The sequence below is a fragment of the Drosophila eugracilis genome, unplaced genomic scaffold (assembly GCF_018153835.1).
Source record: "Drosophila eugracilis isolate 14026-0451.02 unplaced genomic scaffold, ASM1815383v1 contig_2088, whole genome shotgun sequence".
Taxonomy (NCBI): domain Eukaryota; kingdom Metazoa; phylum Arthropoda; class Insecta; order Diptera; family Drosophilidae; genus Drosophila; species Drosophila eugracilis.
This window is the reverse complement of record NW_024572964.1, coordinates 7,035,509-7,051,510: the sequence shown is the minus strand read 5'-3', so window position 1 is coordinate 7,051,510 and position 16,002 is coordinate 7,035,509. Positions and strand designations below refer to the sequence as shown.

The following is a 16,002-nucleotide window of genomic DNA, read 5'->3' as shown; positions in this document are numbered from 1 at the left end:
GGATGCCACACACACTGGGCTGATTGTGGGGCAATGTTAGCCCCGTGTGTGTGTGTGTGTGCGAGTGTGTTACCGAGCGGGTAAATTAGAATCGTAGATTCCGGGAGGCGACGACTGTGTTGGCGTTAATGCTCTCAATGGGCTTTCTATGTTTTATTCCCGCTTCGTGCCGATGTTTTTCATTTTTTGTTTTTCAGTTTTGTTGTTATTTTTTTTCGTTTGTTACCACTACGGCACCGCCCCCGCCAAGTCGTAGACAAAGTGGCAGAAACATGCATAATTAATTTATGCCCCTCTGGGCGCGCTCCTCTTCTCTCTTTTTTTACAGCAATTTATCGAGGAGAAGGATTCACCGGAGGTTACACTGTCGCATCCCAAGGCAAAGGAGTGGATCGTTTCGATGGCTAAGGCTAATTATCAGGAGTTGGCCAAGATGGCCAGCGAGTACCCGGAACTGGTTAAGCTGCAGGTAAGTCAAAGTTTACAACCAACCTACCCACCCACTAACCAACAAAATCCAAGATTCCCCCCACTAACAAATGCGACAAGTACAAACTATTCATAAGCATTAATTACGACAAATTAAGCAGCAACGCGTTGTTTTTGCCATGTCGAACAACACTTAAAAATGCGAGGAAAATATAATAACGACAACGGAGGGATATCGAGGGGGTGTGGCACAAAGGGGAGTAGGGGGGAGGGAGCGTTTGTCGCATAGCAAGAAGAGTGAGAAAGAGAGCAAAAACAACAAACGCCAACGGAGGCGACAATTAATTGTGAAATATGTTTTCAGCATTTTTAGCACTTGTAGCGCATGTTAAGAAGTGGGCGTGAGCGCGACTCTACGGACAGCATAGGCCGGCCATAGATATAGACGTAGATATATAGACATTGCCATTGGGCAACTACCACTGATGAGTGATCTTGTCGGGAGTTTGGGATGAGAAGGGGAAGATCTGGATGCGACAAACACAAAAACAAGTAATTTCCATTTTTCGCAGTTTTCTTGTCTGTCCAGAAACCATTCTCTGGTGCTTGATTGTTATTTCTAGCTTAAGTGCATAATTTTAAATTTTCTATTTAAGAATTTCAAACAAGAAAATCAAGGAATTTTACTACCAATTAGTTAATTTCTATACATCATAAGCCCATATGGGCTTTAAAACTTGCTAAAAGCAAACAAAATTATTATTAAAAGCCGAAAAGGTTACTCTGAAAACGTCGGCTTACTTTAATTTAGCCTTAAACATTACTTCTAAAAATGAAATGATAAATTAATGTTAAAATTTATTATATTTAACATAATATTATTTACATAGCTTCTACCAGAATCAACCTCAAAACTACAAAATGTTAATACAATTATTTATTCCTCAGACAGCTCATAAGATTTATAAGTTTCTGGTAAACTTTGTCCCCAAAAGAGGTGTTTTCCTAAAAATTATTACCTTTGCTTTTTTAGGAATTGTTAATTGTTGGTAATCAAAAATGTTTTGACACAAAGTCTGAATGCATTTCCCCTGACTTATAGCCATGGAGAAACTTTGTTTTAAAGGATCATAAATAATGAAAAACAAGAGCCTTATTTCTGATTACTAAATTATTTATAGCAACTTAGGGGATATTCAGACTACACTAGAAAAAATCTAAAGAAAATGTTTATAAAGTTTATTAGAAATATTAAAAATATTTTCAACTTTATTAATCATAAGCATTAGATACCAATTAGACGTCTTAACCAACTCTTTTCCTTAAGCATTTTAATATCTTTGATTTGAGGAGTGGGTATTCCCTAGTCCATCACCCCTAGATCCGTTTTTTACATTTATTTATGACGTGCGTGTGACCCCACTCAAGATTGGGGAAAGACCGAGTCCCAATCACATTTCTCGAGGGGTCGCCGCAAATGAGACATGGAAAAATGGCTCCGCTCGCGACATCTCGAGATTGGGATTCGGGATTGGGGTATGCAACGTGCGGGCTAACTGTGAGAACTCAATATACCGATCCCAGCCAGATTTTCTGGCCTCGCTGTGGTTGTGGCCTCTCAATTAGACAGCGTTTTTCGGAGTTTTGGTACGTCCCCGGGTATTTATGTCCCATATATATATCCAACACTGATACTGGGGCGTCGTCCCCGTTTTTGGAAGATGATTTATGCCGTCCGCAGTGGAACATGGGCCCCAGGGTCCGGGTCTGCGGCGAAGGCGTGGTATATTATGTTCGCGAGCGGACTAATTGCCGTACAAATGCACTGTTCCCGGAAATAATGAATTCCGCACTCGGTACTATACATTCTGCATGCGAATCATGCAAATCTTCGAGGGCCATAAGTGCAATCAATTAATGAGCCAGAAGCAGTACACCCCGGAGGCCGTTGGATGAGCAACTGCCAACTGGCAGCTCATTTGCGGCGCTACCAATTCCTTGAATCACTGAAATCCCAACGAGACGGAAATAGCCATAAATCAGACCGCGATTGCCACTTAACCTAATGCCTCAAGTTGCTTCGAAGGAAAACTGAATGCAAAATCTGACTTTTGCTCATTTGCAAAATGTGAATGGCCGAAAAAAAAACGGTTTTTATCTTTTTTGAAATTTTAAATGTTTGTTTTGAGTTAATCTCTGGACTATTAAGAAAGGATATTTGCTAATGATGGGGCATGTGGAAACGTAGATAATGCTTAATTACGTTTAAATTTGGCATTAAATTACCCAACTAATTAACTAATTATAAGGTTATTATACAGTTACTTAAGTAATAGATGAAAAGAGATAGAATACATGAATTCTGAAACAGGACTGCTCAAATTCGTCTTACGGCAGAGCTTTTACAAATACAAATACAAGAAAACGTGCACAAATTGAGCAAAGTTTTTGTGTTGGTTTGGAGATGTGCACTGAGAGAAAGAAAAATATTTTGTTTTGCTAACCAATTCATCACTCATTTTACTTACCCTCCGCATGGGAAATAAACTCTAAAACAGAAGTTACAAAGAATAAGTTCCAGTGCAAGAGCTCAAGAAGGACCCAGAAAAAAAACAAGAACAGTTAGCGACGGAACGAGGATGAAAGAGGATAACGAAAAATTGTTAGTGGAATAGCTTATGGGAGGGCAATGCAGGGAGCTTTTGCAAAAACAAATCAGCACTAAGCGTTTAGCACTTCACAGCACCTGTAAGAATCTGAAATAACATAATAAAAAATTCTAAAATTTAATATAAAACTGTAAGTTAAAAACTCTCAAAAGAGACTTTAAAACTACTACACTTTCCCATTCCCGTGCCAAAAATTGTTTTTCAAAAACAAAAATATATTCTAAGTGAAATTTATCCGTTGGCCAAAAAGTTATGCAGATGGATTCAGTTACACTTGTATGCTAACAGGATTATATACAAAGTCCGGGGCTCACATGCCGACCATTTACATATGTACGCGTATGTAAAATAATGGTCGAGAATTGCGGAGAAACTCTACAAAAACAAAAATATTCCCGCAGTCATCGGCGGTGGCGGTGGGGTGAAAAAAAAAATAACAAAAAAAAAAAGAGAGAGAAAAAATATTTTTAATTTGAATAAGTAATTCGTACAACGGGCCAAAATCAAAAAAGAAACAAGTCGAAACAAATGCGAAACAACGAAAATTCAATTTACCCGCATGTCAAACCGAATTGCCGGCTAGGTCAAACACGTTGATGGATGGTTGGATGTTGGATGGCCGGAATGGATGCACGGGTAGGGGATCCGGAATGGTGGTTTCAACCCAAAGGCAACACCAGCAACGTCGACAAGCTTAAATTGCAAAACGGTGCATGCTCGTCTATTTTGGGGCGGTCCCAACGCCCTACCAAAATGACGGACGGACGGAAAACAATAGACAAACCCGCGCGCAGCTCACATGGGGGAAAGTCCAACCCACCTACCAACTACATACATATGTATATATAGGAACACCTGAATGGCAAAGGAGCTATATTGCAGCAGAAAAAATGTTTATGTATATATATATATATATATAACTTGGTAAAAGTACACACACGAGCCGAAGTTTTTAATTAATACAAAACTTGTAACATTTTATAAGCCGCTACTACATATTAGCAGCGACTGGCGTTTTGAATATGCACATACTGATACAACCACCTATGGTGGCTTCTGGACAAGGGCATTCCATCAGCCCATGCCATTCCGATTCCTAAAAACATTAGGCACTCTGGATTGGCCATGGATGTGGATGTGGATGTGGACTGGCTGATGGCATCCGCAGGTGGACTATTTAACCGAATTCAAATGTGCATGTGACTGTGCATCTAACCCATGGTGACGTAGCCAAAGCCATAGCTAAGGCCGATGCCATGTTGCCGGTGCTTGATTGCTGATGTCGTATGCCAGAAATTTAATTAAACTTGGGATACAAACAACCTCAAGCGGCTGGACAAGCCCATATTTGAGTGCGACTACATTTGAGGCAGTCGTTAGATGGCTCTCTCTCTCTCTGTGGTTTCCACAATAATATGTTTGGGTATTAAAATAGAAAAACAAACAAGAGTTTTGAGTACTTAAATTAAAACAAATAACATAAATAGAAGGATTCTCTAAATGGAAGTAGTTTTCTTTTATTGAGTTTTTTATGAGCTTTTTAATTTTAAAGAATGGCTATAATGTTGGCAATATTTTAACCATTAAGAACATTTCAGAAATGTACAAATATTCAAATCAACTTTTAAGCAAATCAAAACTTTATTTAGTAGCCACAAACTTGAACAACTTCTATAAATACTTTTGATACCCAATATACTTTTTTATTTAACCTTTTTATGACATCTTTTAATTGACTAATACCAGTGCAAAATGCATGAACTACCATTAAATGTCTTAAGATCTAAGGACAATCATCAAAGTCCGCCTGTAAAGAACTCACCACACATCGTGACCATGAACTTTTCAACAGGTCGTCTGCAGAGGCAATAAAACGTCTGACACCTTTGACAGTCCCTGCGGCACACTCACAATGAATCCCCCCTCTTCTGTCTACAATAGTTTCTATGTATGTCAGCGGCGTTGGTGGCGCCTTTGGCCAAGTGGCATATGATTTCTACCTCCCCTACTTTCTGGGATGAATGGAAGAGACATCAAACCAAACGGCGGCGGCTTGTGTGAAAGATACTTTCCATGGGTGTCATTAAATCGAGGTGACAATTCAATCAACAATCCGCCCGGACAAACACCGGCGAAAACTGTCAAATGAGTGAAGCCTTTCCAGAAATCAAATCAAAAAGTGTTTACGACGTCCCTGTGTGTGTGTGCCACACCACGTTGGTGGCACAACTTTATGTCGCTGCGCAGCTATTAAATTTAATTAGAGCTCTGTGTCTTCGGGCTGCCGCTGCCGCCGCCAGTTGGACGTCAACGCATAAATGTCATCAAAATATTTCCCTCGAACGGCGGCTTTATATTTAGTTATTCGCTGCAGTTTAGAGTTCACTGGTTGATATATATATATACGAGTTATATTGTCAGTTGACATGCGAAAGGATTTCCCTTCTGGGAAAGAGCAATGGCAGTGTCTGTCGTGGCAGTCGTGTCATCCGGCCATCACTCTGGAGGTGATATACTCGTACTTGGACATAAAACCCCATTTAATTGTCGTTGTCGTAAATGGTCTTTGAAGTTGCTCTCTGATTTGGGTCATGAGCTTTGAGTTAGTGGGGTTCCTTTTTGGGTTTTAGATTAGATTAGATGCAGGGATTTTGCTTTTATTTTCTATCAGATTATATGCTGAAATGTTACAATTTTCCAAAACTTAAGTTACTTAGAATTAGGTTAAAAGTTGGAAAACTTTCCAGAGAAATGGTCTCTGAATGTCATCCCAAGCCAAGTGGCAATGGCACTCGAAGTCCAACCATTCAGTCTCTGGAATTCGTCTTTATTATTATCTCGCTGGCATTATTGGGTGGCGCTGTTGGCGCCAACATCTTGCACGTTCCAACGGATGTCTCCTGGGCAGAATGTGGCCAAAATCACCTCTACACGGGTCCGAACTGCCGATTGTCTCCACAATTATTGTCATTCACAATTACTGGAGGCTGCGTTGGTAAATTGCTATTAAACACGAACCGAATAGCATACACCCTTTAGCCCCTAAAAAACCTCTGAATGAAACTGCATCCTAAGAGATCTTTTGCCATTAACCATTTACGCTATATATGCTATTATGACCATTGACCATTTATAAGTCAAAAGCATTGAGAAAACGGTTATGACCATTAAGGAGTTTTCGGGGAGCTAAGGAAGACTTTAGCGTGTTTAGCTCCGTGACTTGGTTAGTGGAATTTTTATTTTTGTGCCATCCGAAATCGGCGACATGTCTCTCGAAAACGTGAATCCCGGCAATGCAATGCTCCGTTCGGGCCCGCCGGTAAAGTGTCAGCAAAAACGAAATTGAGCTTATCTGTAAATGCATCGGCGGGAGTTCGTCCAGACTGAAGACGTCCTCGTCGCTCGCCGGCGACTTGATGCAATCGTGCAGTCGTCAAATTAGCGACATTCGAAAAACTTCCCAGATAACTACTACCAAAACCCCCAAACGAAAGCCACAAAAGACCAGAATACAGAAGAAAAAAAACAGAACCTTGGCAGCCTGTGTAGAACCAACCACAGCCGTGCGCATTTTTTCCCTGCCACAGAAACCACCAGAGATCTGTCACAAGGCTTGAAAGAAAAAATAAAAAACAAAATAAAAAATCCAAAAAAAAAAAATACTTAAAAAACCAAAGCCTGGTCCACGATCATTGAGTCCGTTCTACGTGATTTATTTGCTGCCTCAATTGAATTGTTTTAGGAGTGGACCCAACATCGAGTGGATCCTTCAGATTGGGGCTCGGATTTGGTGGGACTCACTCGCCACGGAGGAGCACCTACTTTCGCATAGTCAATCAGGAAAGCGATTTCTATGACTTGATTGACATTTCATGAGCCAGCCATGGACATCCATTTGCCGCAGTCGCCGCCGTCGCCAGGTAAAAAATAAAGGAAACCAAAAAAGAACAATGGATGTGGCAGACAAAGAAGTGGAGGGAGACAGAGAGAGAGAGAGAGAGAAAGAGCGTCAAAGTCATTGACGATCATCCCGACTGATGATCCGCTGACAATTCCCAAAACGACAAACTCAGGCGCCATGTTAACCACCAAGAAGTCCGGCAGACAATCGCCTCGCCTGGCTGACGAAGATGGATTCCTTGGCTTTTGATTCTTGGTTCTTTATTCCTGATTTCTGATTTCTGATTCCTGATTGACTGGCTTCCGAATGACCATTGTTCCTCTGGCGATCTGAAATGATTACAATCGGGGGATCGCGAACGCTTTGCATTTTATTAAACACGATCCTTTTGATTATTACGCCCCGGCGGAGTCGATCTGCGATATCGGTTTGATGGAGGTCATTGCTGCTTTATTTGGACATGCAACTTGTCACGTTTAATGGCATGAACCGGCGGAATAGCGTGTGTGCGATTATCTCTACACTCGAGGAAAATAAATCAAGAAGGTCTTGGCTATCATATTATTTACCAATCTGCTGGGATAATATTTTAAGTTTTCAGGTGTTAACTTATGTTTGTCTTTCAAACTTACACAGAAATTAATGAAGATTGAGATAATTATTTAACAAGGTTTAGTAGAAATATTAAAGATTCCTTTACCCCTATTTTTACCAGTGCATCAATATCATGGAGTGTGTGAGCATCGGCAAAGCAATCAACGCCGATCCCAGCCAGGCAACCGTATGTATATTGATTAGCTTTCGCCTTGGGAGAATCCGTGTTCCTGTCGCAGCCAGTGCCACCGTTCCATGTACTAGCGCCAGCTACCGATTTCCGATCCTTAACTTGGCCCCAAACAAACCCAAACCCATTCAGAATGCCTGTCAGCAGCAGAGGGTCCCTGGAAATTTGTCAATACATATGCCAGCGAATGCTGAGAAGGCACTTTGGCCGGGTCATAAATTGTGCAAAAATAAATATGAATAAATACATTGGCCATTGCCTGGCCCTACGCCACGTTGAAGCTCCTCCAAATCGCCGGCGGCTGTCGGAAAGACCTGGTTACCCCACACATTGTTCCGTATACACCTTGGACAAAAGGAGGTGTTGCCTGGTTGTTATGAGTTTTTAAATCCGACTAAGCCCATTCGCCCAACATTTATTCGAATTTAATCGATTTTTCAAATTGACTCCGCACTCGCCGTTCGCCGTTCTCTCCACATACGCCTGTACAGTGTAAACCCAGTACAGAAATCGCTGACCGCCCATTCGGTCCGCCCTTATTGGTTTTTGGCTTGTTTGTTTATTTATTTTTATTCATTTTGTTACTTCTGGGAGATAAAAAAAAAAAAGTAAACAATTATTTATTGCCCCTATCCTTTCAACGGCCTGTTGGTAGAGTAACTACCTCTGCCACTCTACTACCCTGGGCTACTTTGGGCCTAGAGTCTTGGCTGTGGCTGTGACTGTGGCCAAAAAGTAATTAATTCGCTGGGCTGGAACGCGTCAAATGAATTGAAAAGGTACAAATGATTGGTAATTATTAAGGGGATCGTTAAATGAAGTTATATTTCTCACATCGTAATGAGCAGGAACTTTTTAAGAACGAGGTACTTAAAACAAGATTGTAAATTAGTTGCAAGTTTGTGATATATTTTTGGGTGAGATACTAAGTACTAATAACTGTGCTATTCTGTGGTCCAAAACTGTTCTTCATTCCTTTATCTTATTTTATCCTATCCTAATTTCTACATGTATTGGTGACATTTGCTGATCGTGCGAACAGGACACACATAGCTTTCATTAGGATATCCTTATGCAAAAGTAGGAGAGAGGAATACATTGTGCTTACATTTATTGTGTGTATAGATAAGTTAGTGTGACCACCTGCTACAAATATAAAGTCGCTAATTCATTATATACTAACTTAACAAAAGGATATAGTATATACCTAAAGATCATCCTCATTTCTGTCCAATTTAAAGAGTTATCCTGTTCCTCAATGAATCCTCTTCAACCCTTTTATATAATAGTTTAAAACAATTGGCAGTAAGGCTTATGCGTGGGCCCACTCCACCAAAAGGATGCCCGAATCAAACATGGAGTTGTGCATAATTAATGAGGGAACCAAGGCAGGTGTGCTGGATGCGTAGGACGACAACCGTTCCCTGTCAAACATGATGACAAAAGATTACATTTCGCAACTTGTGGCAGTTGCTGCCGACCCAAGATTTCCGATGTTAGAGACTGGCAGGCAGGCAACATGCTTAAAAATTTACATAAAACTTCTGATAATAGTTTTTCCCCTGCGCCCTGTGGCATTGCTATGTTCCAGAGGGTACCTCATGGTCCTTCTTATACTCCTCTTCTGGGTTTCGCACGTTACCTAAAATCCTTGGACTGATGCTGCGATAGCGACATCATAAATTACGAAACTAAACTTTGTGTACGAACGGGACGAATGCAGATGGAGCTGCTGATGATGAGGACGATGTGCGACTGGAGCTGAGCTTCGGGACTTTATCCTCAAACTTGGAGTGGGAGATGGGGTTGAGGTCTTAACGAAAGACCAAAATAAAAAAGACATGCAGCGGGTTGCGATCGCGCAGTCTGAGAAACCATCTCCTTCAAGAAGAAACCTCTGCAGGAGAAAAAAAAAAAAGGAAGAACTGTGGTACATTTTTGGGCTGAGTGCAATTGCTTGTCAAACAGAAAAAGGTTATACGCTGCCCAAAAAGCCAAAAAATATAAATAAAAAATCAAAAAGGCACAACTCTTGACCAACTATGCAAGGAACTTAACCAGGAAATTGGTCGCTGAAGTCAGTGAAAATCAATTAGCAGAGGAAGAAGGATTGGATTATGTTCCTTAACAGATATTAATGATCAATAAAGAGCTTATGAAGAATGAGAAATAAATCTCTAAAGGATAAGCTAAGGTTGATACTCCTATAAGTTACTGAAGTTACTGAAAATCTGAGATTTTCATTCCCCAAATCAAAAATAAGGCATAGATCAAAAGGGTTTCCTTTTCTCCAAACCTTAAAGTTCTTAATTACAAAACTCCCTCAACCTACAGATTAAGTTTAATCATTAACGCTGGCGTTAATCTCGGTTGCTTTATTTAAGCATTCGCCAATTACTCAATGGCCGCTTATCGAGAATTCAATAATTAATTAGCAAAATTAACAAACGATTACGAGGTCGTGGACGGGACCCACTGCCAGCACGATTCGCAAAGGGAGCAAAGGAGTCGCCGTCGTCCGGGAATAACAAAATTCTGTTAGTCACGCATGCTAATCTTCGTGTTGTCTCAAAAACTGGCAACCAGAAGTTGCAGCAACCTCAGCAGCAGCAGCAGCAGAAGCTTCAGTAACCTTTAAGAATCAACAGCAGCGGAAACGACAAGGCCAATATAAGAAGAAGAAGATGAAACCGACGACGGTGGTGGCCGCAACTTGGTCATGAGCAGTGGCGGTACTCCGTTCAGGCCACTCTGGTGGCTCCTGCCTTGCCCCGCTATCGATACTGCATTGTTAGGGCCCGAAACAAATGATTATTGTGGGGCCTATTTAAGGGTAATCGTGTCGTCTGAGCAGGAGCCCAAAGTCTGTGCCCCTCGTGAGCCTGTGTTGGGTCCTGGTGGGTCCCTCTCATAGTGGCAGCCAGCAGCGGCTTACTATATGCCTAGAATAATTAAGGACAGTGCCACGTTTTTGGGTTAATTATGCTTACGGCCGAGCTAGTCAAACACTGAGAGGAAAACTGGATTAATATTAAAGTGGTTTATTCTTTAGTAAGCTATCCCTATACCTGAAGTCTTATGACTGATCAACGCACTAATTGCTTTTCCTTTAAAAAGATTTCCCCTGAAATCCTTATCTCAATCCAAGAATACTTTCCCGAAGACGCCACATTTTTCCGTTGTGCATTTCATGTTCAGTGGCTCAAATTAAATACGCCATTTAATAAATATGGTGGCCATTATCGGATAAGCTTCTGGATCTTTTACTTAAACATGTCACTTCGCATTAATCTGGACTCGGAGGCCTGTGCCGGCCAATCTCTGTGGCAAAAGGTAACGCAGGCCAGGAGGTATAGAGGAAGAGGAAGACCAGTCTTTGGGGGCCACACGCAGTGCTCGATGTTCGCATGCGCAACGCCAGTGGCTTGGCTTACTTCGTCAGCCAAATGACCTGACGGACTGACTGACGGACTGGCTCACCTCGAACCAAAAACTAAAAACCAAAAAAAAAAACCTGGGATCTCTCAGATCTGAAAAAAGCGAGGTCTGTGGTCTGGGGACTGCCACAGAATCGAGATTATCATAAATAATGTGGAGTAACAGTTCCACGCGGCTACCACGGCCTAGGATCGCTGGGCCATGCCCATTTGTTGCACGTTCCGCCGTTGCTGTTGCCGTTGCTTTTGATTTCCCAGAAAGGATGAGATGAGGTCACTGTGGCCCGTCTCACTCTTAATGACGTCTAATTTGTCATCGTTGAGGAACTAATTTTTTAGCTCCGCTGATATAAGCCCAATAGAGCGCTACCTGTCTTGAACACGAACCTCGAGATTTCTGCGTAAGTTACGAAACTTCAGGCAGGGTCCACTGTGCTGGTGCTGGTGCTGGGACCCTTGAGATGGGTTTTGGGTTTTAGGGTATTGTACTGCTGCGCTACCTCTGCTGATGGAGACGCATGTGAGAAGCAGAATTTACATACCCATAGTTCGTGGAATAATAAGTATTTCCATTTAGTCGCTTAAAAGGAAACCCAAAACCAAAACCAAAAACAAAATCCCGCGATAAGATAAAGCTGTTTTTGGCTTAAACAAAATTTTCCCTGTAAGTCGCATGGTTAAAAAAAAATATATATACTTAAAATGCGGCGTGAAATCTATCTGGTGTCTGTAATTTGACAATTTATTTTATCTTGCAGTTAGTGAGAGGGCCTAATTTACATTTTCAAGGTACAAAATGAAAACATTAAGTTTTTAATGCGCATTTATGTACGTATCGGCTGCCGATTTCCGAGAAGGTCTGCGAGATATTACACTTAATTATTAGCTTAAATTTTGGTGTCTTTCTGAAAAAGCTTAGGAAAAGCATATGTAATGCGTAATATAGATTGTTGTAAATGATGTGGGAAAGGGCTTTTAAGGGGGCTTTTTAGCTAATATTGATTAGGTGGGAACAGTGCTAAGAAATGGGAAATTCTAATCAGTTTATTATTATCTAAAGTTTGGGTTTTACTAAAGGTAAAGTCTTAAGGGTAGTGAGTTTAAATATCCCTATTTTACCGACTCTACCTATGAATATTATAACTTAAAGTACCACAATTTGTTGCATAACTATTATAGTCCTTGTCCTTTTTATTTTACTTCATTTCTTAGCCAAAAAGTCATATATTCATTGTAATCTTCAAAGCATAAGTGCACCTCCTATCGCCGTGTTCTCGATAGGAGAAAACAAGATAGAAGACCCCTCCACAAATCGGCTAAACGATGGGTAATGGTTGGTAGGGAGGCAGTAGGCAGGCGGTAGGCGGCATGTGGCATAAGGCAGGAGGAGCATGTTTTACCGATTAACATATCCGGCGCTTATACCTGTGTACATTTCAGCCTGTACGATTGTACATAGCCACAAACATTCAGTTTTTGTTTAATGTTAAATGTTTTTTGTTTTTGTTTTTGTTTTTCTGTATTTTTGTGGCAGCCTAGCGCCATCTGATTGTCTGGCTGCATGTTCAGCGGCCATATTAATAATTTTGAGGCACTTTTTGATTTAGGGAGCATTTAAAGCGTGAACGACTGCATCAATAATTTCGCTTGCAATTTTATTGTGCATAAATTTCATTAATTTATAATTTTGGCCGTTTCTCTGGCTGTGGCTAACATCCGACCCGCTGATCTCGCTTCGCTATGCACGTGTATATGTATGTGTATATGCTGCTTGGGTTTGCCTTTCTTTACTTTGCCTCCGCGGAGCATGTTGCGCCAATGTGTTGCCGCGGTCCGTCGGCTGGGGCATAAATTATTTTCCGTAGTTTTGGCAGGCGCCCGATGACCGCGCGCTGCGTAGATTTTGCGATTTCGCGATTGCGCATGAGGTGAGGGTTATTCATTTGCCTGCGTAGTCGACTCCAGCTCCTCGACTCCCCAGCTCTGGTCTCCATTCTCGCCCCCATCTCCAGGGACTGCTCCTCTTCAGAGCGCGAATCTGTGACCGCCTGTGCCGAAACATAAGCACTTAGAGAAATGGGAAGAATAACTTGAAATTAAGAACTAGATGGATTTTGTTAGTGATCAGGCTGGCTATACTGAATGTTAAAAATGTATTTATAAAGCTTTAAATATTTATGTCGTGACACGATGATTTAATTTGGATGTAACGGCAACTGTGTGCCTCTCGTTTTTTGTTGAATGTCCCGTTTCTAGGATATATCGTTTTGAGATGTAAAGAGTAAGTGAGATGAAGCTATCTATTGCTGTTCGTGGAGCCTTGCCTTGAGTTGCTTAGTAAGTGAGAGTGAATGGGATAACGATAGTGATGCGAATTGGCAAATAGCTCAGCTGAATTACTCCTCACAAAATTAAAAGAGAAGGAGAAGAATAAGTTTTCTTCGAAAAGACAATTATAGCCCCAAACTTCAACACCGACCATATAAACCCCAAACCGATCCAATATAATACTTTCTAAACAGTTTCCCAAACAGTTTTTCACAGTGCAAAACACATTGCTGATTTGACTGTAGGAGTATCTGCGGTTGTTGCCGGCGTTGTCGGATGCTGGGGAGCTGCAGGCTTCATTGAGAAACTCGCGATTATGCTCGGGCTTATGCTGGTTGTCCGGGTTAGTGTATTTGCCTGGATCAACAGAACCAAGAGTCCTGGGCAACTGGGCCCGGCATGTCGCCTGCAAAATGTCTTCGGTTTCTGGCCCCGCAGTTAATTATAAACGCTTGGACATTTTCGCTTGACTTGGCCCTCGCCTTGCCTTGCCTCGCTTAGCCTCGCCACATCGGTTTGTTTTCATTTCCAGATGCAGATTACATTATGATTTATGCAAAATAGTAAATGCGTCTGATGGCAACATGCGCCAGCTGCCAGACACGAAATCTCTGGCCAAACTCTCCTCATTGGGCCATGTTCGAGTGGCAACAGCCATCGCGATCAACTTGGCAATCGGAATCGGAATTAGAATGGGCCCAGCCCAGCTTAGCCCTACCTCGTCAATTGACGGGGGACAGGGGATGACTACTAACTCCAACGATTACCGAATGGAGAGTATTTAGCATCCCGGGATTTTATTCGAGACCATTTGAGGCCAATCGTAAAGCAGCATCGTCCCACTGGCCGCCAATAAATCAGGAGCGCCATGAAGCGGCCTCGTAAAAGTGCTTAAATTAATCATCCCGAATGTGTGTCTCGGGTTTACGATGCCCAGATCGACGGGGCGCCCCCATCAGGTCGCAACAGGTTGCCCCCGCTAAGCGCCATCCATCCCGATCATAGGCACCATAAACTTAACTTTAACTGCCCCGGATTGCTGGCATTTTGCATAACGAGACGTCCATGTCCGGTTAGCTGTATCTCCATCAGCATCTTCAGTTGTATGTACAATATCTGCATCGAAATCTGCATCTGAATCCGAATTTGAGTCCGAGTCCTATGCAAGGCATCATTCTGTCTGTCGTCGGGTTGTGGCTGAAAAATAAAAACAAAACAAAAAATGAAATTCCTTGGGAAAATGGTCAGCGCTTTATTAAATACTCACTTTGATTTACTGGGCCGGGCGATGGAAAATTGCGCTTGAAATTGCATTGTTATTACATGTTTGGGTCAGCGCAAATTAAATTCCATATAGAAAAGCAATCTGCCCGGCGTCGAGTGTATTTATTTTACAAAGATCGCGTACGTGACAAGGGGGACGAGACGATACGCGACGGTAAAGCGGTACGGTACGGGACAAGATGTTTAACAGCGAAAATGTGGTGCAAGTTTCATGAAAGTCCGGAAAGGGTTCACTACCATTGGATAGGGGCACAACGAATGCACTCAGAATCGCTATTAAATTAGTTTAGTGGCATTTAACTTAATCGCCTACAAGGGAGTTAAAAATTTTCCAAGACCAAGAGCCGACGGTCTCTCTCACTCTCTCTCTCGGGTTCGGAGTTTTGGCCTGTGCAAGGGCAAGGGCTGGGTTTTGCAGGTCCAAAAATTGGGCGGACGTGATTCGATTTTAAAGAAGCTCCCTGGCCTGACGGCAACAAGTGCTTTCGCCTTAATATCTTTGAATAGGCCACTCGGCATTGGCCCTGTCCAGCATTAAGGCCTAACTGCTGGCCAGATCCGCTCTTGGCCAAATTGAGTTGTGCATCAAAAAAGCGACGGATCCCCGGGGAAAATGCAACTGCATCGTGATGTCAGCAATGTGATACGACTACTTCAGCTCCTGATTCTATATTTCTCCTGCTCCCACTGCCCAGTACAGATATTCCCGATGCGTATGCTTAGTCCATATTCTTTGCATAAATCTCACCGATGTCGGTGGATGGAGGGATGGGGACTTGTAATTAAATTGCGACACGGGGCAGCTAATGGCGCCACAACATAGATTTGCTGGCAAACAAGCAGCCGGCATATGCATACAGATGTGCACTGAAAAAAAAATACTTTTATTCAGTTAGCTGATTATTGAGGAATTATAAAAGCAAAGTTAAAATTGAAAAATATCTTTGAAAACCTTAAAAGAAAGTCCGGATAAAAACTTATTTCTTGACTTTATTTATCTGTTTTTATTATTTTTTTTTACCTACTTGTATATCCTATTTAAGTGTATAATTTTTGTATCAGTGGATTGACCAAAAACATCGGCCAAGTGGAGATGTGCTCATGACAAAGCGGCGGGGACACGACCTCAACGTACTGGGCACGTTTCTCAATGAAATTCCAGACCGCTCT

At 41.9% G+C, this 16,002-nt stretch overlaps 1 protein-coding gene across 2 annotated transcripts in view; it reads left to right on the top strand.

The window, feature by feature from the left end:
* Positions 1 to 16,002, top strand: part of LOC108107766 (fibrous sheath CABYR-binding protein-like) — a 30,445-nt gene that overhangs the window by 7,336 nt on the left and 7,107 nt on the right. For both annotated transcript variants that reach the window (XM_017215457.1, XM_017215456.2), the window contains exon 3: positions 329 to 469. In XM_017215457.1, coding sequence (XP_017070946.1) covers positions 329 to 469 — 141 coding nt within the window. The remainder of the gene's footprint in view (positions 1 to 328; positions 470 to 16,002) is intronic.